This window comes from Botryllus schlosseri, chromosome 1, assembly GCF_051294905.1.
Source record: "Botryllus schlosseri isolate E-star chromosome 1, Bs_hap1, whole genome shotgun sequence".
Taxonomy (NCBI): Eukaryota; Metazoa; Chordata; class Ascidiacea; order Stolidobranchia; family Styelidae; genus Botryllus; species Botryllus schlosseri.
In genome coordinates this window covers 29301704-29327493 of record NC_137236.1, presented here as the reverse complement: position 1 = coordinate 29327493, position 25790 = coordinate 29301704, and the positions used below count along the sequence as shown (strand labels likewise).

The window sequence follows — 25790 nt, the reverse complement described above, 5'->3', positions numbered from 1 at the left end:
ATGAACGACTCCCGGTGGTAGCATGTTTCTCTGGTCAAGATAACTTTACCTCGACTCAGTAGACTCACTACCGTAACATCACATGGTGGCATCCTTTGGGTTAATTTCGATTTTTGAAAGTCCACCGGTCCGCCATATATTTTCTGAAATTTTTTTCACCGCGAGGTGAAAAAGGTCGAGAACCACTGCCGTAGATGTCGTAGATTGTAGAATGCTACTAGCATATATACCTTCATCTGACAACGAGGCACGTCAGCTTTCTGGGTTTCTAACATTTTTTCATCAATGTCGTTTTGTTAATATGTTCATGTTACCACAAGCGATTATGATAAGAAGATTGTTTATTGATTCGTAATGCTAGATGCAAATTCTGATCCGCTGGACCGCAATATCGTTAACATGCCTATTCGTTGATACGGTAGTATACAGTGTCAGAAAAGTCGTATAATTTTCAATCGATTATTATATCAAAATATCCTTTAGCAATCTTTCAAAAGGGTCAGGTTCGTAACTGGGCTGAATCGACGCCGCATTCAACTCGCATAAAATGTTACTTTGTGGAATATCTTTCTGTGACGGTACAGCCAATGGCAAAACAATACAATGTGTAGAATTGTGAAATCGTAAGTTACTGTTATCTATGGTTACCATATGTCCTCCTTTTTCGCAATTCGTCCTACTTTATAGCGTTGAAAGTCAGGCGATCCTACAGACAAGCAAAAAAAATCCATGCTAGACGTGAAATATGGATTTCGACAGCAAGGTTGACAAAAATAAAAGGCCAACCTTAACTGGTTATGCGTGGGGTCTTTTGTGACTTCGTATAAAGTCGGATCTAAGAATATGGTAATCCTACTGTCATCGCCACAGATGGATATTTCCATGTAGTAAAATAAATAGTTATCGCAGATCAAGTCACAAGTTCGGGCCCGCCAAATAGGTTGGGTAGGATTGGGTTACGCAGATTCACGTACATTACGAAAATGACCTCGATTGTGAGATTATATAGATCTACCATTCCGAGTATGATACCGGCCTCGTGGCCCAATGGATAAGGCGTCTGACTACGAATCAGAAGATTGAGGGTTCGAGTCCCTTCGAGGTCAAGCTTATGTGTTTCTTCTTAACTCGTCATTTTCGAAAACCAGGTCACAAATCTCACGACTGACTCACTAGCAGCTTGGTTTACGTAAGTTCACTCATATATACGGATATCACCTATATAGACAAGTTGGTGGAGCTCAAACATGTGCTTCAAGTTATCAGGTTGTAACATTTTCCTATATCCCCAATCATATCAACAGGAGTGGCGAGATGCAGGGCTAACTTGGATCCCAAGAAAGTACGACGGCATAGATAACATCAGAATACCAGCGAAGAAGATATGGTTGCCAGATATTGTACTATACAACAGGTATAATCGTCATCGCTGTTATTTTCTGTCAGTTTCTGGGCCATATGTCTGTTTTGTTTTCATTATTTTCTTCCTGTCTCTCTCTCTTTGTTACTTGAGCTAACATTACAGATATAAAACCAGCGTTGACAGCAACCTGGATTGAAAAATACGGAACTAGTAAAAACTCAATTTCATTTCATAAATATCAGAATTACATTGCAATCTGCGTGATATTCGACATCGAAACCGCGTTTAATGCTGTTGAATTCATTCAAGTCATCGCCAAGTTTGCCTATGCTGTTATCATTTGGAACATCCATATACTACTCTCTAGCAGAGCCTTGTGAGGGAACGTGCACGATATCGCTCATGAAATTGCTGTAAATATTCATATAACAAGGGCAAGCAAATAAATTTAAGCAGAGAGAGATCATTTATGCACGATCTGTGGTTGAATTCGGTCAGTACTATCAAATAATATATGCAGGATTCTATACATACTCAATTATAGTGGCGCCTTCTTGTATTTACGCTTTGATTGAAGCGTGACGTGCTAGGCAGTTTATTTGATGGCTCTGTTACCAGGAACTTATAGGCACACCGAAACCACTCACAGTATATTACAGCCGCACACACGCATGTAGCGTATTATGCAGCATAATATTCCACATTTAATTTATACGAGACATAGCGCTCGTACACAAAAAGCCTCCATAAATATCTCGAACCCTTGTTTGCCGCCATGGGTTTTGAAATTACACGTAATTCCCAGAAGATTTCACAGATCACTTTAGCATCCAGCCGCATGCTGTGTTCGATATCATATTTTCTTTTGCGGTTAGAGCATCAAGGTCAATTAACATCAATGCGACACAATCTGACATCCCGCGGAAATGATCATAGCGTGACTTATTCCAGCGCCATATAGTTTAGGTATAGCATAGACTTACACTCGTAATTATATGCATAGTCTGAAAGATATAGTGTATTGCGAAAATGTATCCCCCATGTCCAATTCAGGTCCGAAATGGAACTGGCTGGATGTAAACAAATACCATTGTGTACACGGATATGACTAGATCAGAAACGATGAGACACAAAAAATAACGTGTTGTAAACCCGTGATTCCCACGATGGCCAACTAATAAATTTAATGTTTCCAGATATATTTTGAAAATTTAAACTTTAAGATGTATAATCCTTTTATAACAGCAGTGGTTCGGATGGTAGTAAAGTCGCGACAACGTTTATTCAAGTATACCAAAATCATATTGTGTGCATTGTATTAGGCTACCTATAGGTGCTGACCAGAGGGATTGTTAGTGATTTTTTTTACATGTATACACATGACGTACAAGCAACTGACGCTGCAACTTTCAAATATTCTCTTCATTATACTTCTGTCCCATCTCAATCCCTGTTGTCTTCGAACACATTTCAAGTATCAAGCTCAAGGAAGTAAAATGAATGAAATCATGAATAATTAGGGATGATATTCTCCATGTAATAGTAATCGATTATTGCGACATTTTACTGTACATTCGTAATAGTGATCACAGTTTTTGTAAGTAATATTATCGCAACCGATTTCACTGAAGCAGTATGCCCCGATCCTCGTATATTATTTTATCTCGTCAAGACGCATCATGTACAATGCGATACACAAGACACAATGCGCTGTGATAAACATATATTAGGATGCCGAAACGATCAGTCATCCACCTCGCCCCGGTGCCCGATGTAACAGTGTTCGAAGTTAATGTTTTTTCAGCTGTCTTTTTGTTTTTATTCATTTCCCTCTCTGAGTTGGCCTACGTCTCTCATCGGCTCTTTTCTGAATTTTTCGCCGCAAGACCTAGAGACACAGGGTGAAGATAATAATCACATCGTTTATAGGGTTGACGTGTGTGCCGGTAACCCAGAGGTGGCCAACCTATTCGAAAAAGGGCCTCATGAGACTTACGAACATTTGCGCGGGCCACTCTGATGACATTTTATTAGTCGCCAAATAGGAGCGAACCGGATATGGTAACGGTGAAAACAAGACTTATTTTATTACGCCTAAAAATTGATAACAATTATGTCATGAAAACTCAGTGTGCATTAATGTCGTTACCGCGAAATGCGCGAAAATTTCGCAGAGATAATAAATGTCAATACTATTGTTGCTTGAATGTTTTGCGGGCTGCCTCTGTATTATACGGCTGGGCTGATTTAGAAAGGATAGGATTATTAGGCGCTTGAACATATCAATATCGAAGGTTTCGGCGAACATTGCATCTATCATTATGTGCCAAGGTTTCATCCCCGACGATATTTCTACGAGCGTACACGCGAAGTCGCATGTTGGACGGCACGTTCTTCCATAATTGCAAACGTAGTTAGACTCAACTCTGGCGAGGGTACCAATACTTGGAGAAAGAAAGCGGGTGACAATCAATCTCATCAAATTTTAAGAAAAATTTCAAGTCAAACAAATCTGCCGCGAAGCATTCTAATTTATGGTCATATATACTAAGATATACGAAAATGTGGCTGGACCATGGCTCGCTAATGCGTCGGAACTGATATATAAGCCATCAACAGCCCAAATTTCACGGTCTGGCTAATCAAATTTTTGGTTGGCCTTACAAGTTCACAATAAATTACCTGGTTAATTATTTTTCGATAATATAACTATGATTTCAAAAATGACCTCGCGGGTCACAAGTGGCCCGCGGTCCACGGGTTGACCGCCCCTGTGTAACTGTCTAGCGACAATAATGTAACTCTACGTCTACACTGTGCCCTTGTGCAGTCATATTGTTGAATCTTTATCGATACTCCACGATGCTTGTAGACAATTCGTACAGGGGTGAGGCTATTGGCCTATATGTTATATACCTTTGATTTCATCTGTATCAGAGACAAGTAGGCCTATTTCAGATTTCGACCCAAGTTTTGCACGGACTAACGCGTGGCCTCGTGGCCTAATGGATAAGGCATCTGACTTCGAATCAGGAGATTGAGGGTTCGAGTCCCTTCGGGGTCAATTGTTTTAGTTTAATCAAAACGAATGTATCCACGAATATTTCCTCAACTATGAACAAATATAATTGTGGCCCTTACGCAAGTCGTGTAGGTCCCGTATGGCCCAATGGATATGGCGTCTGACGACGAATCAGAAGATTGAGGTGTCGAGTCCCTGTGGGATCATGCATTTTGGTTCTTCACAAAATGCACACGCTCAATTCGTCATTTTCGAACAGTAGGTCACAAGTTGTCGCCCACGAAATCTGTTGGATCAGTTTACTTAGCTTCGCGCACATTTACGAAAATTGCCTTCATTCTGACATTACAGATATGAAGTTCTGATCCTACTAAGTGGATCGTGGATAAGGCGTGCGGGTTCGAGTCGCTTCGAGCTCGTACAATAAAGTTATCGTAAATTCTCAGCCTTATTTCGTCATTGTCGAAGAGCTGGTCATAAATCTAAGTTCCACGCTGTAGGCTAGTTAATATAGCCGTACTCATATATGTACGGTACGATAATTACGGAAATTTGAGAAGAAAGCCTTTCGGTTCTACCCGACGACATGTGGCCTCGTGGCCTAATGGATAAGGCGTCTGACTTCGAATCAGAAGATTGAGGGTTCCAGTCCCTTCGGGGTCATGCTTTTACGCTTAACAAAAATAACACGACCTTCAATTTGTCATCTTTCAAAAGCAGGCCTTTATATCCATTCTTGGATGATATGACTTTGGTTTGCTTGAAAACTTCAGCCTATATCTCTTTTCTACCTCCGTCAAACCCATATTGCCACTGAGGTCAATTGAAGATCCAATTACACGCTGATCGCGATGTACTTGTGTAGAGTACACGAATATATTACATCAATTCTGACGACAAATTTCGAGGTTCTCGTTTACACCTGCAAGGCCACGTAGCGTAGTAGATAAGAAGTGCAAAATAGCCACAGAATATTGAGGACCATCCTATCCAGACCAAGCTCAACAATCAATACGTTTACTCGTCATATGTGACAAGGAGATCACTGAAAACGTAGACCCAAGCGCATGTGCGACATCGCATGCGATCTGGCACAAATTCGTCGGTACCGAAATGATAAATAGTACTGATTATACATTTCTATGTTATCGTAAATCGATTACTGCGACATATTGCTGTAATCGTCATCAAAATTGTGATCGCACTGACATAGTGAATTCACAAAATGTGCTACTGAATTTCAGGTGTTCCGCGGATAATTTGGGAATTTCAGGAAAGAACTATATAGATATTTAAAACAGGGCGTGCTGTCAACGATATTCCATTTAAAACTTCTCGAAATGATCCAATACTTGCTAAATAAGCAGTATTCGCAATGAAACGCTTTAGTTTATAGACATTGCCGATAGAGTATATTATGGTAATTGCACGCCATAATCGGGTTGCTACTTTCAAATTAAATGTTTACCTTTCATCATGATAATTCTGCACACCGCCCGGTTGATGAAGTAGTATTATTATGCTACCGGCTGGGGTCTCAATATCCAGTTGGTAAGGCATGTCGCACTATTGCAAGGGTTTTACTTGGTCAGAGTTTATGTAATTCGTGGTTCTATCTGATATAATTTTTTATTTCATCAGTACGGAAGAAATTGCATTGAACTTAACAACTACAATTCCACATTGTAACCCCTTAATTTGTCGCCGCTCAATTCGTCATCTTCGAGTTGGGTTGGCTTACATAGATTCACTTCACACACAATACGAAAACAACCTCGATCCTGACATGATAAATCTGAGGTTATGGACGTCACCGTGGCGGCCTCGTGGCCCAATGGATAAGGCGTCTGACTACGAATCAGAAAATTGAGGGTTCGAGTCCCTTCGAGGTCATACTTTTTAGCTTCTCCTCCAACAGCGTACAAGCCTCAATTTGTCATTTCAAACAGCAGGTCACAAATTTCGGACCCACGATGCGGGTTGGTTAGGTAGCTTCACTCCTTTCTACGGTTATGAAATCAATTCTGAAGACAAACGTTTCTGGTTCTGATACGCACTGCGTGGCTTAAATGGACAAGGCATCCGACGTCGAGTCGAAGGTTGGGAGTTGGAGTCCCTTCGGGCGAAACGTTTAAGTTTCTATCCAAAATGCGCCATCCACAATCAACCTTCGCAACCGCTTTACAAATTTAAGCGGCCCATGAGTATACTGGATTACTGAGCTTCGCTCATATATACAAAAATCGCATGCTTTTTATTTTAACAATAATAAATCGTTATCTTTCAAAATGAGGTCACAAATGTCGGCCTGCAGTATGGGTTGGCTGAAATAACTTCACGCACTACTGCATTGCATATGGAATAGTGGGCAAAGCCAATAAATACTTCATTGATGTGACATATATGATGACTGTTCCTGCTCCAAACGCAGTAGTGCAAGATCGATACCAGTCCAATCGCGTTCAAAATATTTTTAATTGAAAACAATATTAATGCGATAATTTTGCATGAATATTGAGTGTTGACGTAAATGATCCGATCAGCTTCGGTGCGGCCTCGTGGCCTAATGGATAAGGCGTCTGACTTCGAATCAGAAGATTGAGGGTTCGAGTCCCTTCGGGGTCATGCTTTTTAGTTTACCCGAAATAAACACGAGTTGAGTTGCTTTTGAGTTACGGCAACTTCAAGCACCCCTCCTACAGACGTACGCAAATAGTAAATCAATTCAAACGTTAAATTTCAGAAATTCTGGTTTACACATCTAAGGTCACGTGTCATAATATAAAAGTTTTCAGCGCCAGGGTTAGAGGGTAATTTTTTATAGTTCAATAAACATTTTTAAGTGCGTGATGCTCGAAAAGGTCGCATTTCCAGAAGTAATTACAATCCCAAGTGAATACACCAAAGGTCTATTCCGTACAAGTCCTTAGTCACCCAGCGGCCTCGTGGCCCAATGGATAAGGCGTCTGACTACGAATCAGAAGATTGAGGGTTCAAGTCCCTTCGAGGTCATTCCTTTTAATTCTTCTAATACTGCGTACAAGCCTTGAATTGTCATTTCAAACAGCATACAATAAATTCCAGACCCACTATGCGGGTTGGATAAGGTAACTTCACTCCTTTCCACAGCAATGAATTCAATTCTGAAGACAAAAGCTCTCGGTTCTGACGGCATTGTCGGTGGATAATCCCAGAATTATATATGAAAATCTCTAATAGCTCCCGTAGGGTTAGAATTGAGTCATATTTGTTTTGCATCCTTTTTGAAGACAACGCCCCAATTCCAGGGGGTTTACCTACTAATTTTAGAACTTTTCTATTAATTTATCGTGATAAATTAAAAATTTAAATTCACTCTGCGGGGACTTATACTGGTTAAAATTGAACCAAATTTGGTGTGCAGCGTTTTTAAGGGTAACCTGACAATTTAATCAGTGAATGTCCGGAATCCGGGAAAAAAGTTATTTTTGAACAACTCTATAAATTGTCGGGCCTGCAGAATAAGTTAGGTAAAGTAAATACGGCACTACAGCACTGAATCCTTTGGTAGAGATATGGAATAGTGGGCAAACTCAGATACTTCAATGATGTGAGAAATATGATGACTGTTCCTAATTCGTAACGCATAGTAGTGCAATATCGATACCCGTACATCCGCGTTCAAATGGGTTTTAATTTTAAAAACAATATTAATGCGATAGTTTCACATAAATTTCGATGCGTGACGTCAAAGATCTCACCACCTGCAGCGCGGCCTCGTGGCCTAATGGATAAGGCGTCTGACTTCGAATCAGAAGATTGAGGGTTCGAGTCCCTTCGGGGTCACGCTTTTAGTATAAAAAAAGAGCACAACCTTCATTTTGTCATATTTCAAAGGCATACCATACATGTCAGACATGCAGAACATGTCGCATTACCTAACCCTAAGCACGTACACGGATATTACATCGATTTTGACGACAAATTTTGATGTTCTATATCATTTACACCTGGTTTAACCAAAATAAACACGAACCTTAACGCATAATCTTTCAAAAGCAGACCATAAAGGTGGAGTTGCGGAGGAGTTACGGTGAGCAGGATTAGAGTCTCTTCTGTGCGAAATGGCTTGGGATAGCCTGCTTTCGCTCTAATTTAGTGAAATTAGACAGCTAGCATTATCCAGTTGACCGAGTCTGCACGTGAAGACGTATTCCGCACAATTATGTCACATCGTATCACTCGTGGCCCAATTGATAAGGAGTGTCAATACGAATCAGAATATTGAGGGTCCGAGTCCCTTCGAGGTCGCACTTTTTATTTTCTCCTCAATCAAACTTCGCACACGCATCAAATTGTCATTTCAAACAGCATGTCGTAAATTTCGGACCCACGATGCGGGTTGGAATAAGTAACTTCACTCCTTTTTACGGCAATGATATCAATTCTGACGACAATCGTTTTCGGTTCTGATACGCCCAGCGCCGCCTAAATGAACAACGAGTTCGCGAGAGTTCGAGTCCCTTCGGGTTAACCATTTTAGTTTCCATCCAAAAATCGCTATCCACGATCGTCTTTCGTAACCGGGTTACAGATTTACGCGGTCCATGAATAAATCAGGCGACGCAGGTTTCACGCATATCTGCAGAAATCACAGTTTATTTTAGTTTACCACAATCAACCGTTATATTTCAAAAACAGGTCACTGATGTCGGGCCTGCAGAATAAGTCTAGTAAAGTAACTTCCAGCACTACAGCACTGGAGCCTTTGGTAGATATATGGAATATTGGGCAAAACCAAATACTTCAATGATGTGACAAATATGATGACTGTTCCTGCTTCGTAACGTATAGTAGTGCAAGATCGATACCAGTATATCCGAGTTCAAAGGGTTTTCCATTGATAAACAATATTATTGCGATAGTTTTACATGAATTTGGATGCATGACGTCAAAGACCTGACCTCCTCATTTGATACGCACCACGCGGCCTAATGAACATGGCGTCCGACGCGTGTCAGGGGTTACGAGCTCGAGTACCTTTGGGCCAAACTTTTTAATTTCCATTCAAAAAGCGCTATCCACAATCATCCTTAGCAACCGGGTTACAAATTTAGGCAGCCCGTTAATAGACTGGAGTACTGAGCTTCGCGCATACGTAGAAAAATCACATGCTTGTCAGTTTAACCATAAACAATTGCTATCTTCCAGAAACAGGTCAAAGATGTCGGCCCTGCGGAATAGGTTCGGTAAAATATCTTCACCTACTATTGCATTGAATCCTGTGCTAGAGATATGGAATGGTGTTCAATCGCGTTGAAAGGATTTTTAATTGAAAAACAATATTAATGCGATAGTTTTGCACGGATTTTGAGTGGTGACATAAATGACTCGACCAGCCATGGTTCGGCCTCGTGGCCTAATGCATAAGGCGTCTGACTGAGGGTTCGAGTCCCTTCGGGGTCATGCTTTTTAGTTTACCCGAAATAAACACGAGTTGAGTTGCTTTTGAGTTACGGCAACTTCAAGCACCCCTCCTACAGACGTACGCAAATAGTAAATCAATTCAAACGTTAAATTTCAGAAATTCTGGTTTACACATCTAAGGTCACGTGTCATAATATAAAAGTTTTCAGCGCCAGGGTTAGAGGGTAATTTTTTATAGTTCAATAAACATTTTTAAGTGCGTGATGCTCGAAAAGGTCGCATTTCCAGAAGTAATTACAATCCCAAGTGAATACACCAAAGGTCTATTCCGTACAAGTCCTTAGTCACCCAGCGGCCTCGTGGCCCAATGGATAAGGCGTCTGACTACGAATCAGAAGATTGAGGGTTCAAGTCCCTTCGAGGTCATTCCTTTTAATTCTTCTAATACTGCGTACAAGCCTTGAATTGTCATTTCAAACAGCATACAATAAATTCCAGACCCACTATGCGGGTTGGATAAGGTAACTTCACTCCTTTCCACAGCAATGAATTCAATTCTGAAGACAAAAGCTCTCGGTTCTGACGGCATTGTCGGTGGATAATCCCAGAATTATATATGAAAATCTCTAATAGCTCCCGTAGGGTTAGAATTGAGTCATATTTGTTTTGCATCCTTTTTGAAGACAACGCCCCAATTCCAGGGGGTTTACCTACTAATTTTAGAACTTTTCTATTAATTTATCGTGATAAATTAAAAATTTAAATTCACTCTGCGGGGACTTATACTGGTTAAAATTGAACCAAATTTGGTGTGCAGCGTTTTTAAGGGTAACCTGACAATTTAATCAGTGAATGTCCGGAATCCGGGAAAAAAGTTATTTTTGAACAACTCTATAAATTGTCGGGCCTGCAGAATAAGTTAGGTAAAGTAAATACGGCACTACAGCACTGAATCCTTTGGTAGAGATATGGAATAGTGGGCAAACTCAGATACTTCAATGATGTGAGAAATATGATGAATGTTCCTAATTCGTAACGCATAGTAGTGCAATATCGATACCCGTACATCCGCGTTCAAATGGGTTTCAATTTTAAAAACAATATTAATGCGATAGTTTCACATAACTTTCGATCCGTGACGTCAAAGATCTCACCACCTGCAGCGCGGCCTCGTGGCCTAATGGATAAGGCGTCTGACTTCGAATCAGAAAATTGAGGGTTCGAGTCCCTTCGGGGTCACGCTTTTAGTATAAAAAAAGAGCACAACCTTCATTTTGTCATATTTCAAAGGCATACCATACATGTCAGACATGCAGAACATGTCGCATTACCTAACCCTAAGCACGTACACGGATATTACATCGATTTTGACGACAAATTTTGATGTTCTATATCATTTACACCTCGTTTAACCAAAATAAACACGAACCTTAACGCATAATCTTTCAAAAGCAGACCATAAAGGTGGAGTTGCGGAGGAGTTACGGTGAGCAGGATTAGAGTCTCTTCTGTGCGAAATGGCTTGGGATAGCCTGCTTGCGCTCTAATTTAGTGAAATTAGACAGCTAGCATTATCCAGTTGACCGAGTCTGCACGTGAAGACGTATTCCGCACAATTATGTCACATCGTATCACTCGTGGCCCAATTGATAAGGAGTGTCAATACGAATCAGAATATTGAGGGTCCGAGTCCCTTCGAGGTCGCACTTTTTATTTTCTCCTCAATCAAACTTCGCACACGCATCAAATTGTCATTTCAAACAGCATGTCGTAAATTTCGGACCCACGATGCGGGTTGGAATAAGTAACTTCACTCCTTTTTACGGCAATGATATCAATTCTGACGACAATCGTTTTCGGTTCTGATACGCCCAGCGCCGCCTAAATGAACAACGAGTTCGCGAGAGTTCGAGTCCCTTCGGTTTAACCATTTTAGTTTCCATCCAAAAATCGCTATCCACGATCGTCTTTCGTAACCGGGTTACAGATTTACGCGGTCCATGAATAAATCAGGCGACGCAGGTTTCACGCATATCTGCAGAAATCACAGTTTATTTTAGTTTACCACAATCAACCGTTATATTTCAAAAACAGGTCACTGATGTCGGGCCTGCAGAATAAGTCTAGTAAAGTAACTTCCAGCACTACAGCACTGGAGCCTTTGGTAGATATATGGAATATTGGGCAAAACCAAATACTTCAATGATGTGACAAATATGATGACTGTTCCTGCTTCGTAACGTATAGTAGTGCAAGATCGATACCAGTATATCCGAGTTCAAAGGGTTTTCCATTGATAAACAATATTATTGCGATAGTTTTACATGAATTTGGATGCATGACGTCAAAGACCTGACCTCCTCATTTGATACGCACCACGCGGCCTAATGAACATGGCGTCCGACGCGTGTCAGGGGTTACGAGCTCGAGTACCTTTGGGCCAAACTTTTTAATTTCCATTCAAAAAGCGCTATCCACAATCATCCTTAGCAACCGGGTTACAAATTTAGGCAGCCCGTTAATAGACTGGAGTACTGAGCTTCGCGCATACATAGAAAAATCACATTCTTGTCAGTTTAACCATAAACAATTGCTATCTTCCAGAAACAGGTCAAAGATGTCGGCCCTGCGGAATAGGTTCGGTAAAATATCTTCACCTACTATTGCATTGAATCCTGTGCTAGAGATATGGAATGGTGTTCAATCGCGTTCAAAGGTTTTTTAATTGAAAAACAATATTAATGCGATAGTTTTGCACGGATTTTGAGTGGTGACATAAATGACTCGACCAGCCATGGTTCGGCCTCGTGGCCTAATGCATAAGGCGTCTGACTGAGGGTTCGAGTCCCTTCGGGGTCATGCTTTTTAGTTTACCCGAAATAAAAACGAACTTCAATACGTTATATTTCAAAGACCATAAATGTTGATTTTCTTTTGAGTTTCGGTAACTTCACGCACCTTTCCTATAGTCGTACGCAAATAGTAAATCAATTCAAACGTTAAATGTCAGAAATTCAGGTTTACACATGTATGGTCACGTGTCATAATATATAAGTCTTCAGGGCGACGATTAGAAGAAAAATACATTCTTAAGTGCGTTATGCTCGAAAAGGTCGCATTTCCAGAAGTAATTGCAATCCCAAATGAATACACCGAACCTGTATTCCGTACAAGTCCTTATAGTCACACAGCGGCCTCGTGGCCCAATGGATAAGGCGTCTGACTACGAATCAGAAGATTGAGGGTTCGAGTCCCTTCGAGGTCATACCTTTTAATTCTTCTAAAACTGCGTACAAGCTTCAAATTGTCATTTCGAACAGCATATCATAAATTCCGGATCCACTATATGCGAGTTGCATTAGGTAACTTCACACCTTTCTACAGCAATGAAATCTATACTGAAGACGAAAGTTTTCGGCTCTGACGGCATTGACGGTGGATAATCCCAGAATTATATATGAAAATCGTTAATAATACCTCTTCTACGGGTTAGAATTGAGTCAAATTTGTTTTGCATCGTTTTTGAAGACAACTCCACAATTCCATGGGGTTTACCTAAAATTTTGAGAAGTATATTTAAATAATTTATCGTGATAATTTAAAAATTTAAATTGGCTCTTCGGCGGCTTATACTGGTTAGAATTGAATAAAATTCGGTGTGCCGCGTTTTTAAGGGTAACCTGACAATTTAATCAGCGAATGTTCGGAATCCGGGAAAAAAGTTATTTTTGAACAACTCTATGAATTGTCGGGCCTGCAGAATAAGTTTGGTAAAGTAAATACGGCACTACAGCACTGAATCCTTTGGTAGAGATATGGAATAGTGGGCAAACTCAGATACTTCAATGATGTGAGAAATATGATGAATGTTCCTAATTCGTAACGCATAGTAGTGCAATATCGATACCCGTACATCCGCGTTCAAATGGGTTTCAATTTTAAAAACAATATTAATGCGATAGTTTCACATAACTTTCGATCCGTGACGTCAAAGATCTCACCACCTGCAGCGCGGCCTCGTGGCCTAATGGATAAGGCGTCTGACTTCGAATCAGAAGATTGAGGGTTCGAGTCCCTTCGGGGTCACGCTTTTAGTATAAAAAAAGAGCACAACCTTCATTTTGTCATATTTCAAAGGCATGCCATACATGTCAGACATGCAGAACATGTCGCATTACCTAACCCTAAGCACGTACACGGATATTACATCGATTTTGACGACAAATTTTGATGTTCTATATCATTTACACCTGGTTTAACCAAAATAAACACGAACCTTAACGCATAATCTTTCAAAAGCAGACCATAAAGGTGGAGTTGCGGAGGAGTTACGGTGAGCAGGATTAGAGTCTCTTCTGTGCGAAATGGCTTGGGATAGCCTGCTTTCGCTCTAATTTAGTGAAATTAGACAGCTAGCATTATCCAGTTGACCGATTCTGCACGTGAAGACGTATTCCGCACAATTATGTCACATCGTATCACTCGTGGCCCAATTGATAAGGAGTGTCAATACGAATCAGAATATTGAGGGTCCGAGTCCCTTCGAGGTCGCACTTTTTATTTTCTCCTCAATCAAACTTCGCACACGCATCAAATTGTCATTTCAAACAGCATGTCGTAAATTTCGGACCCACGATGCGGGTTGGAATAAGTAACTTCACTCTTTTTTACGGCAATGATATCAATTCTGACGACAATCGTTTTCGGTTCTGATACGCCCAGCGCCGCCTAAATGAACAACGAGTTCGCGAGAGTTCGAGTCCCTTCGGGTTAACCATTTTAGTTTCCATCCAAAAATCGCTATCCACGATCGTCTTTCGTCACCGGGTTACAGATTTACGCGGTCCATGAATAAATCAGGCGACGCAGGTTTCACGCATATCTGCAGAAATCACAGTTTATTTTAGTTTAACCACAATCAATCGTTATATTTCAAAAACAGGTCACTGATGTCGGGCCTGCTGAATAAGTCTAGTAAAGTAACTTCCAGCACTACAGCACTGGAGCCTTTGGTAGATATATGGAATATTGGGCAAAACCAAATACTTCGATGATGTGACAAATATGATGACTGTCTGCTTCGTAACGTATAGTAGTGCAAGATCGATACCAGTATATCCGAGTTCAAAGGGTTTTCCATTGATAAACAATATTATTGCGATAGTTTTACATGAATTTGGATGCATGACGTCAAAGACCTGACCTCCTCATTTGATACGCACCACGCGGCCTAATGAACATGGCGTCCGACGCGTGTCAGGGGTTACGAGCTCGAGTACCTTTGGGCCAAACTTTTTAATTTCCATTCAAAAAGCGCTATCCACAATCATCCTCAGCAACCGGGTTACAAATTTAGGCAGCCCGTTAATAGACTGGAGTACTGAGCTTCGCGCATACATAGAAAAATCACATGCTTGTCAGTTTAACCATAAACAATTGCTATCTTCCAGAAACAGGTCAAAGATGTCGGCCCTGCGGAATAGGTTCGGTATAATATCTTCACCTACTATTGCATTGAATCCTGTGCTAGAGATATGGAATGGTGTTCAATCGCGTTGAAAGGATTTTTAATTGAAAAACAATATTAATGCGATAGTTTGGCACGGATTTTGAGTGGTGACATAAATGACTCGACCAGCCATGGTTCGGCCTCGTGGCCTAATGCATAAGGCGTCTGACTGAGGGTTCGAGTCCCTTCGGGGTCATGCTTTTTAGTTTACCCGAAATAAAAACGAACTTCAATACGTTATATTTCAAAGACCATAAATGTTGATTTTCTTTTGAGTTTCGGTAACTTCACGCACCTTTCCTATAGTCGTACGCAAATAGTAAATCAATTCAAACGTTAAATGTCAGAAATTCTGGTTTACACATGTATGGTCACGTGTCATAATATATAAGTCTTCAGGGCGACGATTAGAAGAAAAATACATTCTTAAGTGCGTTATGCTCGAAAAGGTCGCATTTCCAGAAGTAATTGCAATCCCAAATGAATACACCGAACGTCTATTCCGTACAAGTCCTTATAGTCACACAGCGGCCTCGTGGCCCAATGGATAAGGCGTCTGACTACGAATCAGAAGATTGAGGGTTCGAGTCCCTTCGTGGTCACACCTTTTAATTCTTCTAAAACTGCGTACAAGCTTCGAATTGTCATTTCGAACAGCATATCATAAATTCCGGATCCACTATATGCGAGTTGGATTAGGTAACTTCACACCTTTCTACAGCAATGAAATCTATACTGAAGACGAAAGTTTTCGGCTCTGACGGCATTGACGGTGGATAATCCCAGAATTATATATGAAAATCGTTAATAATACCTCTTCTACGGGTTAGAATTGAGTCAAATTTGTTTTGCATCGTTTTTGAAGACAACTCCACAATTCCATGGGGTTTACCTAAAATTTTGAGAACTATATTTAAATAATTTATCGTGATAATTTAAAAATTTAAATTGGCTCTTCGGCGGCTTATACTGGTTAGAATTGAATAAAATTCGGTGTGCCGCGTTTTTAAGGGTAACCTGACAATTTAATCAGCGAATGTTCGGAATCCGGGAAAAAAGTTATTTTTGAACAACTCTATGAATTGTCGGGCCTGCAGAATAAGTTAAGTCAAGTAACTTAACTTCCGCACTAAAGCACTGAATCTTTTGGTAGAGATATGGAATAGTGGGCAAACTCGGATACTTCAATGTGACAAATATGATGATTGTTCCTAATTAGTAACGCTTAGTAGTGCAAGATCGATACCGGTACATCCGCGTTCAAAGGGGTGTCAATTTAAAAAAACAATATTATTGCGATAGTTTTACATAAATTTTGATTCGTGACGTCAAAGATCTGACCACCCCCAGCGCGACCTCGTGGCCTAATGGATAAGGCGTCCGACTTCGAATCAGAAGATTGAAGGTTCGAGTCCCTTCGGGGTCACGGTTTCAAATAAAAAATAATAACACAACCTTAATTTTGTCATATTTCAAAAGCAGGCCATAAATGCCAGGCCTGCAAAATATGTTGCGTTATCTAACCTCACGCACGCACGCGAATATTATATCAGTTTTGACGACAAATTTTGAGGTTCACTGGTTTACACCTGCAAGGTCCCGCGACCCAATAGAAAATAATTCGGAATTCGATACAGAAGCGTTAAATTGTCATTTCAAACAGCATGTCATAAATTTCGGACCCACGATGCGGGTTGGATTATGTAACTTCACTCCTTTCTACGCCAATGATATCATTTCTGAAGACAAACGTTTTCGGTTCTGACACGCCCGAGTGGCCTAAAAGAAAAACGCATCCGACGTCGAGAGAGAGAGAGAGAGAGAGAGAATTTATTCGGTCCATGAACATTGATAATACACATATAGATAAATACAAAGCAAAGTATATATAATTCAGAACCAGGCTGTAGCGAAGGGATCGGGAGATCATCAAGTCAGCTACAGCCTGAAAGGATGGTTGTAGTATGAAACTTATCACATAATATAACACATTTGCAAGCAAAAAATATAACATATACGCAATGTATCAGAAACAGATGAAAAACTAAGTGGGATCACAGTAGGTAACCTGAATAGACGAGATAAAACAATTGCACTGGCTACAGGAACACAAACTAGGCAAAGAGATGCTGATTGACACATTTATTAAGAATGTTCATATTTTCCTACAAGATATTCGTGAAACATTTGTTTAAAGATATGGAGTGGTTTATCTTTAATATGGGGTGGAATGGAGTTCCATATACGAGGACCTTGGAAACTGATAGTCTTAGGATGTTCTCTGGGTAAGAATAGATTCATAGAAGAGCCTTGGGTATTGTGTGAATTGTGACTGGTGAGATGAGTGAAATAGTCTAGGAAGATTTCTGGTAGGCTCTCATTGTAGTAGCCATGCATGAGCTTACCTATTTCATAAAAGTGGATATCTTCAACTTTTAAGATGTTCAAGTGGCTATATAAAGGATTTACACTATCTCTGCGATTGGCGAGACAAGTCAATTTAATTGCTTTATTCTGCAGGCTTTTAATCCGATTCAAGTATTTGGCTTTAGCTGAACCCCACAATACGTCGAATCGAACAGTTGAGAGCTCGAGTCCCTTCGGGTTCCCAAAGCGCTATCCATAATAGTCTTTTGTAACCGGGTTGGAGGTTTGGGCGGTCCATGAATAGATTAGGTGACGGAGCTTCGCGCATATCTACTAAAATCCCATGATTTTTAGTTTAACCACAATCAATAGTTGTCTTTCAAAAACAGGTCACAAATGTCGCGCCTGCAGAATAAGTCTAGTAAAGTAACTTCTCGCACCACAGCACTGATCCCTTTGTAGAGATATGGAATGGTGGGCAAAACCAAATGCTTCAATGATGTAAGAAATATGATGACTGTTCCTGCTTCGTAACGTATAGTAGTGCAAGATCGATACCAGTATATCCGCGTTCAAGTGGATTTTAATTGATAAACAATATTAATGTCATAGTTTTACATGAATTGCAATGATGTCAAAGATCTGTCCCATTGCAGCGCGGCCTCGTGGCCTAATGGATAAGGCGTCTGACTTCGAATCAGAAGATTGAGGGTTCGAGTCCCTTCGGGGTCATGCTTTTAAGTATAAAAAAGAATAATACCACTATTTTTGTCATATTTCAAAAGCAGCCCATAAATGTCAGGACTGTAGAATGTGTTGCGCTGCCTAACCTTACTCACGTCTCACGTACACGAATATTGCTGATGCATCTGACAGCACTAGCTTCAATTCACCATTTTCGAAGCAGTTCATACATTTTCGGCCCACGCTATAGGCTTGTGAACATGGCTTGACTCATATATACGGAAAACGCATCAATTTTGAATGCGAAAGTTTTCGGTCCTCGCATGGCGTCAAGGTCTCTAATGGATAAGGCGTCTGACTTCGAATCAGAAGATTGACGGTGCCGTCGGTGCGAATCCTTTTGGGATTAAGGTTGCATTTAAAACAAACGGTGTTTCAAAACACTTTGTCTAAAACATGTTTTAAACAGTGTTTTAAAAAATATTCTTTTAAAATAAATTGTGATTTTGAAGTCGTAAAATTATGCCGTAATTGTGTATATACTTTCCAAAAAACGGGTTGTATGTGCCTACGGACAATTAACACCAGATATAGCCGACGTATATCGATATGGGATGGTTGGAACCCTCAAAATAGTCGGTTCAACATTAATAGTACAGATATTTCGTGAAAGGAGCCATATTTACCCTATATTTTCAACTGTCAATGTCAATCCATTATGGCGTCAGAATTGAATATTCGTGACGTCATAGCACGAAGAAAATGTTTTAAATTAGGGCCTTGATTTAACATGTGTCATTTAAATTGATTTTTGTTTTAAATGCGACCATATTCGGGGTCATACTTTTAGTTTAACCAAAATGAACACGAACCTCAATGAATAATCTTTCTAAAACAAGCCACACGTGTCGAGATGCGGTTGAGTTACGGTAACTTCTCGCACGAACAGTCGTACACGAATAGTAAATCAATTCAAAAGTTAAGGTACAGAAGTGCTGGTTTACACAATGTAGGGTCACGTGGCATAATATTCAAGTCTTCGGATTAGAGTCCCTTCGGGGTCATCCTATATAGCTCAACCCAACAAACACATACCTCAGTTCGTCGAACTCGAAAAGCACATCACGAAGTTCCAGCTCGCGAAATGACTTAGGATACGCAGAGAGCAACTACGAAATTGCATCCGTTCCGACGGTAAAGTTCGGCGCTAATACAATCATAAATAATCGTGATCGTATTTCGGTCAATACGACATTTGGTCGTAATGGTAATCAAAATCGCATTGGCATTTCCATAAATAATCGCAATCGCAATTGATTACACTTAAGATCTATTCCGCACAAGCGCCTGTCATCGCGCGGCCTCGTGGCCCAATGGATAAGGCGTCTGACTACGAATCAGAAGATTAAGGGTTCGAGTCCCTTCGAGGTCATACTTTTTACTTCCTCCGTACAAGCCTCAATTCGTCATTTCAAACAGCAATTCACAAATTTCGGAGCCACGATGCAGGGTGTATTAAATAGCCTCACTTCTTTATATGGCAATGCATTCAATACTGAAGACAAACGTTTTCGGTTCTGATAAGCAACGCGTGGCATAAATGAACATTGAACAAGGCGTCCGACGTCGAGTCGGGAGGTTGCGAGTTCGAGTCCCTTCCGGTCAAGCTTGTTAGATAGTATCCAAACTCATCTTTCGTGGCCGGGGTACAAATTTAGGCGGCCCACGAATTGGTTGGGTTACGGAGCTTCGCGCATATCTATAATCATCACATGGTTTATGGTTTAACCTGCAGATTTCGTTTGGTAAAGTAACATCACGCTTTGCGGGACTGAATCATTGGATAGATAGAGAGAGAGAGAGAGAGAGAGAGAGATGGTTAGCGGGCAAAACAAATACTTCAATGATGTGTCACTTATGATGGCTGCTCCTGCTCCATAACGCAGTATAGTGCAAAAGCGATACCAGTTCATTCGAGTTCAAAGGGTTTTTAATTGAAAAACAATATTGATGCGGCAGTTCGTAGCCTAATAGACACACCGTCTAATTTCTAATCAGTAGACTGAGGGTTCGAATCCCTTCAGGGTCGCATTTTCTTTGAAATGCACGAATCAAAGATATATGCCACATTATTTCGTAATCAAATATTACCAGATAATGCAAGGCTGTCTCACGTTATCACAGATTCATAGTCTTCTGGTAAGTACAAGGTAGTTGAGGTATAACTCCGGCGGCCTCGTGGCCTAATGGATAAGGCGTCTGACTTCGAATCAGAAGATTGAGGGTTCGAGTCCCTTCGGGGTCATTTTTGTCTTCGTCGCCTAAAGCACACGTACGGTCGTCGGACATCTATTGGCCACACACACAATGTTAATGGACATTGAGGCTCTGCTAAGCACTCCTTGCATTGCTGTTTCTGCTTTATATAGCCATTCCTTGCCACTCATCCGCATATTTTTGCACGATCGTTCGCATGGCAAACCTTCGTTCCACCTCATCTAGATTTATGTAAAATAATGTTGCTTAACAGCATGTGATTATGGGTACTGTTGGGAAATAGTACAACACAGCTATTGACTGTACAGTGTATACAGTGGCGGCTCGTCCTATAGGGCAACTGGGGCATTGCCCCACCTAAAATTCTGTTCAATAACAATTTAACCATTTATAGACGCACAGCGCTCAATATATATCGAGATCACAGCGAAACCCGCGTTCTTCTTGTGCTTTCGCTTGCAAATGCCCATACATAGCGAAGTCTCCGCGAAAATCGAATTCTCTTCTGTGTTTTCGCTTTGTGAATGCCTAGCCGGGGCTTGCCCCGGTAGCGCTCATAACAAGCTTTCACTATCTATTCTCGCAAAGCTGCGCACAATTAAGAAACGTTGCTTTACTCTCTCCTATTCGTAAAATGGCCGAGCAACCGGGGCAAATATGCTTGCTCGCCCCTAAGGTGTGATGTAACAATCGTATCTATATCTGAACTCGGATACCGTGATATGCGTTGAGTCGACCGTTGCTGGTACAGGTCGATTTTGATGGTGTTTCACACCATGATAATTCTTGAAACTTGGTATGTCATGTCGTGATGGTGGTATTTAACACTGTCCTAAGTTTCAGGGTTTCTACTCAAAGTTTAGGGTAGTAATTCCGTTTCCAAAGTCGAGTGTGTGCTGATCGGTCATGTATCGCAAACATATTTCACGCAAAGCCGGTATTGGTCTCCATTGATTTTAACGATGCTCCTTAGCTCGATCCGTCATGAACTTTTACATGGTATGTCTTGATTTTAGTATCGAACGCTGTGCCAAGTCTCAAGGTTGACACTCAATGATTAGGGCAGCAATTTCGTTATTAAGTTCGAGTATGGTAGAGATGTGCGCTGATCTGACACTTAGCCTACCTAACGCATTGCGGATTTCACGCAAAAGCCGGTGTATCTGTGTTCCATACTGAGATAGGTGATGAGATGATGATATCATGAAACAGTTTACTAACATCCTCGGTTTGCATTCAAATATTTAGTTTTATTTTATATTCTCCAATGTCAATTTCACCGTGGAATGGTGGCCTTCGGGCCATTTGCTCACAATTACAACCCCTGTCAAGCGCGATAGCTGTTTCGTTTTCGATGGCGGCTAACAGCTGATCGCTTGATCAGCCGATTCCTCAGTAAATATTACGCAAAATTCGGCGTTGATCTGTTCGTATTAATTTTGACAGTGTACCATACCGAAAACGGTCATGAGGCTATACTTCTCGATGATTTCATGCAACAGTGTACCAAGTTTTCGGCTTTCATCCACGTATTTATTCGGTAATATATTTTCCGAAGGCGATTTTGCAGCAGACATATAGACACTATAGACCGTAAGCCGTATGTGTCGTGTGACAGTCTCCAGCCTCAAGGCCAGAATCTCCCAAGCTGTACCGGGACCGAATTTCCGAGGCTGCTATCCGTAGTTCTTCAGAATGATGTTTTGGATTCAATATGACATTTCCTTGTCCAATCTATGAGATAACAATTGCGTATGTGTCCGAACTTGTTGACCTTAGTCTTAATGCGTTGGCTGTTCTCTCGATTCACAACGACGTGGTTCTGGGAATTCCAGATTTCAATAAACTCGTTATTGAACATTTTGCTAATAAGAAATCACGTCGCGCACAATACTTATACAAGACATAAATTAATGCTGGTGGGCGGACGACTGTACACATCATGTTCTTTCCGAATAATTTCAATCAAGTGAGCCCAGGTAACTCAACCATGTCTATGGCTAAGGAAAAGTGAGTGGTTTTCATCCTTATTACTCGAGGCACACTGACAGTTAATTTACCGATATATTTTGTTATGGCTATGGAAAAAAAGTGAAAAATTCATCAAGATGAAATAATTTATTCATGAAATTGTTTAATGCGATATGTGCTCGCATTTCAATTTAACACAATGCTTTGATTCCTGCTTGAATGATGGCAGGCAGACTCGTAATTAATCTTCCATGGATAACAGCTGGCTTTTTATAATGTTTTACGTTTATGGGTGCCACCGCTTTGATTGCCTATCCCCTGGTCGTAACACATCAGGATCGTGTACCAAACACTTTCGGACGAGGGCAAATCGATTTGACTCGCTTTCGGGACGAGAATCCGTATATAAATCGAGTCGGAGGCGCTGCAGCACTTTACAGAATTGCTGAGCATGGAACGATTAAAACACCACAAGGTGTCATGCGAATGCTCTTTGTAGGTAGTTGGTCTGTGTATTTTTGGTATAGTCTTACTCGGCGCTTGCGTAATCTCTACCACGAAATCATAACGCATGCTACTAAGGATAACCTGATGATTGATTCGTGGCATGGGAACGATTCTTAGTTCGCGTACATTTTGTAAAATAATCATTTGAATAAAAAACAATGAATAAAACATTTGTTACCGCACTTCAAGTCACGCCACCGGCAAACCTCTCGCGGCACCTACGTTAAAAATCATTGTTTACGGGAAATTCATGTGGCCATCATGAACGTTGAAAAACGCTACTGTGACGTCATATTGATAACAAGTCGCTTGCGGCCTTTGCCCCACCACCCGATATTGTCACGAGCCGCCACTGAGTGTATAATATGTCAGATTAATTGCACAGGTAGGCTATATATGCGGTAACTGATAACTAGGGCAAGTTTTTGTTGCAGTCAAATCTGTGGAAAGTTGCATTTATTTTTCACAAAAGTTACATTAAAAAGTTGCATTTACTTTTCACAAAGTTTGCACTAAAAATTGCATCTATTCACAAGTTCCTTGAAATTATTAGGATATGATGTACTAGAATCGATCCGTATCCAAAGCACTGTGGCAAAACTGAGTGTTGGTGACTTCAACAAAACCAATAGCCTGAAAAAATTGACCCAGTGAAAATACAATTTTCCCCAGTCTAGCCTGAATGTACATCAAATCAGAAAGAACCTTAAATTTAAACGACAGTGAAATATTCAAGCGATCTATTTACTTATAGTGCCAAATATTTCTATTAAAAAGTTATTTGCAAAAAAAAATCGAAAAAGTCGCAAATAGTTTCATGAAAAAATGGAGAAAAGCTGCAATATGAGAGTCCTCAAAAACAGCTTAAAACACCAAACTACATAACTTCTGAGTATTTAGGAAGCTGCCAGTAGCTGTAAAAATAAGTTACAAAAGTTGCAAAAACATGCCCTACTGATAACAATGCAATGCCACTGAGGTGGAGAATGTTTGTCTGTAAATTACTGTGAACACGAACATCGTCCTGTGCTAGAGGATTATCCTATTTCATTATCGTTGTTAGCAACGAAGTATACTTATATTTTTTGAGTATTCAAGTCGGTTTTGCCTACTTTTACTGCTAATTCGAGTAGGTATATTTTGACCTTTGATTCTATACTACTTCTATTACAACCTTCTAAACTTAATATTTTTTAAAAGTAGAAAGTAATTTTGGAATAACCTTGCATCAGTTGTAAGCCTGAAATTGTCGCGGCAACTGATTGAAAGAGACAATGTAGAATGTACCGCGGTATCGCAAGAAAATTTCAACAATTGCACCTATTTGTAGTGCCATTAGTCATTTTGCTCGTCCGCGAAAATGTATCCTTCAATTTCTAAAATGGCCATCACCGAATTTATCAGTTAAAAGTTAGCGATCCATCGACCACATCAGCTTTTTGGTACTACTTACTTGAATACTTTTCAGATTTTAATATTCCACATCTAGCCTACTTTAAGTGTTTTGACGTGTCTTTGAAATTGCAATATCTACTTGCAATTGAGTAGATGGGTTTAGTTCTACTTCTACACGAGTAGCAACACTGACTACTTTGATCACCCCCTGGTGATACACAACATGGAGCGACTATACTACACATCACTGCAGTTCAATCGCCAATGCGTATTATTCGTTTTCAGTGCTGAAGCCACGTTTACGCGGAACCTCGATGGCATTGTGATTGTAAAATCAAACGGACAAGTACGCTGGGAACAGCCAGTGACCACGCGAGCCATGTGCCGAATGGACGTGTCCGAATTCCCGTTCGATTCGCAAAACTGCAGGCTTCAGTTCGGATCGCGGGCCTACGACTCGAAACGGTTGGATTTGCTGAGTAATCAAACGGAACTAAATAGGTGAGAGGTTATATCATCAAATATTCATTTCTAATAGACAAATATTATAGCAATCGATCGATAATAATCGCTACAATATTGATATAATAGTGGCGATGTTGAGGTTTTGCGGGAAGTCAGCAATCGTTAAATCTCTATTAATTAAAATAAACGTTGATGTCGACAAAGAATCAACTTGGCGACACTATATTGATTGCAGCTGTATATAGCGCAAGATACATCCTTTCCAAAAGTGACCCGATTCATCATATATTTTACGCTGTCATGGCCTACTATTTTTGTGGGCCATGCCGCTGTTGGTATGCGTCGCTACAATCAGGGCACCGAAGTGATTCATCATTGACGATTTAGGAGTAGATAAAAAAGAATTTAGTACTTAAAACAGAACAACTTCTTATTTCTGGACCATGGCTATTTGACTACTTGAAACAATGATATCGTGTCATGAATATTCGTAGCCTTGTGCAACTAGTTTTTCGGTTCTGAATTACGGCCAGCCGAAGTTTTGAGGTGAGAGGTCGAGGTTCTCTTTCCAACGGTTTGAATAAACTGTTGAAACAATTTATTCGTTGATGAAGTAGTACTGTTGGCGTGCAGGCGTGGGGTTGGCACGAAGGAGTGGGCGCCGAGTTCGCTATTTCAAAACTGACTGAGTCGCATGATTCGGCATCCTGCGAACGTCCACAGAAAGGCGTTCCATTCCTAGGCCTTGCCGTAAAAATTATCATTCATATGTAGACCATTTAATAAATTGCTATAATGACCTCATGTAGACTTGCGGATATCAC

At 40.5% G+C, this 25790-nt stretch overlaps 2 protein-coding genes and 15 non-coding genes across 17 annotated transcripts in view; 16 read left to right on the top strand and 1 right to left on the bottom strand.

Annotated features, from left to right (window-relative positions):
• LOC145434931 (uncharacterized) overlaps positions 1–25790 on the top strand; it is a 41756-nt gene that overhangs the window by 4688 nt on the left and 11278 nt on the right. The window contains exons 4-5 of the mRNA XM_080312155.1: positions 1305–1414; positions 24787–25002. Of these exons, the coding sequence (XP_080168281.1) occupies positions 1305–1414; positions 24787–25002 (326 nt within the window). The remainder of the gene's footprint in view (positions 1–1304; positions 1415–24786; positions 25003–25790) is intronic.
• LOC145435195 (cornifelin homolog B-like) overlaps positions 1–25790 on the bottom strand; it is a 150616-nt gene that overhangs the window by 116289 nt on the left and 8537 nt on the right. The window lies entirely within an intron of this gene.
• On the top strand, positions 1034–1106 carry Trnar-acg (transfer RNA arginine (anticodon ACG)). The gene has a single exon. It is a non-coding gene; the product is annotated as a tRNA-Arg (tRNA).
• On the top strand, positions 4355–4427 carry Trnar-ucg (transfer RNA arginine (anticodon UCG)). The gene has a single exon. It is a non-coding gene; the product is annotated as a tRNA-Arg (tRNA).
• Positions 4976–5048, top strand: Trnar-ucg (transfer RNA arginine (anticodon UCG)). The gene has a single exon. It is a non-coding gene; the product is annotated as a tRNA-Arg (tRNA).
• Positions 6206–6278, top strand: Trnar-acg (transfer RNA arginine (anticodon ACG)). The gene has a single exon. It is a non-coding gene; the product is annotated as a tRNA-Arg (tRNA).
• On the top strand, positions 6938–7010 carry Trnar-ucg (transfer RNA arginine (anticodon UCG)). Its single transcript has one exon. It is a non-coding gene; the product is annotated as a tRNA-Arg (tRNA).
• Trnar-acg (transfer RNA arginine (anticodon ACG)) lies at positions 7325–7397 on the top strand. The gene has a single exon. It is a non-coding gene; the product is annotated as a tRNA-Arg (tRNA).
• Trnar-ucg (transfer RNA arginine (anticodon UCG)) lies at positions 8138–8210 on the top strand. The gene has a single exon. It is a non-coding gene; the product is annotated as a tRNA-Arg (tRNA).
• Positions 10145–10217, top strand: Trnar-acg (transfer RNA arginine (anticodon ACG)). The gene has a single exon. It is a non-coding gene; the product is annotated as a tRNA-Arg (tRNA).
• Trnar-ucg (transfer RNA arginine (anticodon UCG)) lies at positions 10958–11030 on the top strand. The gene has a single exon. It is a non-coding gene; the product is annotated as a tRNA-Arg (tRNA).
• Trnar-acg (transfer RNA arginine (anticodon ACG)) lies at positions 12984–13056 on the top strand. The gene has a single exon. It is a non-coding gene; the product is annotated as a tRNA-Arg (tRNA).
• On the top strand, positions 13805–13877 carry Trnar-ucg (transfer RNA arginine (anticodon UCG)). The gene has a single exon. It is a non-coding gene; the product is annotated as a tRNA-Arg (tRNA).
• On the top strand, positions 15830–15902 carry Trnar-acg (transfer RNA arginine (anticodon ACG)). Its single transcript has one exon. It is a non-coding gene; the product is annotated as a tRNA-Arg (tRNA).
• Positions 18327–18399, top strand: Trnar-ucg (transfer RNA arginine (anticodon UCG)). Its single transcript has one exon. It is a non-coding gene; the product is annotated as a tRNA-Arg (tRNA).
• Positions 19711–19783, top strand: Trnar-acg (transfer RNA arginine (anticodon ACG)). Its single transcript has one exon. It is a non-coding gene; the product is annotated as a tRNA-Arg (tRNA).
• On the top strand, positions 20584–20656 carry Trnar-ucg (transfer RNA arginine (anticodon UCG)). The gene has a single exon. It is a non-coding gene; the product is annotated as a tRNA-Arg (tRNA).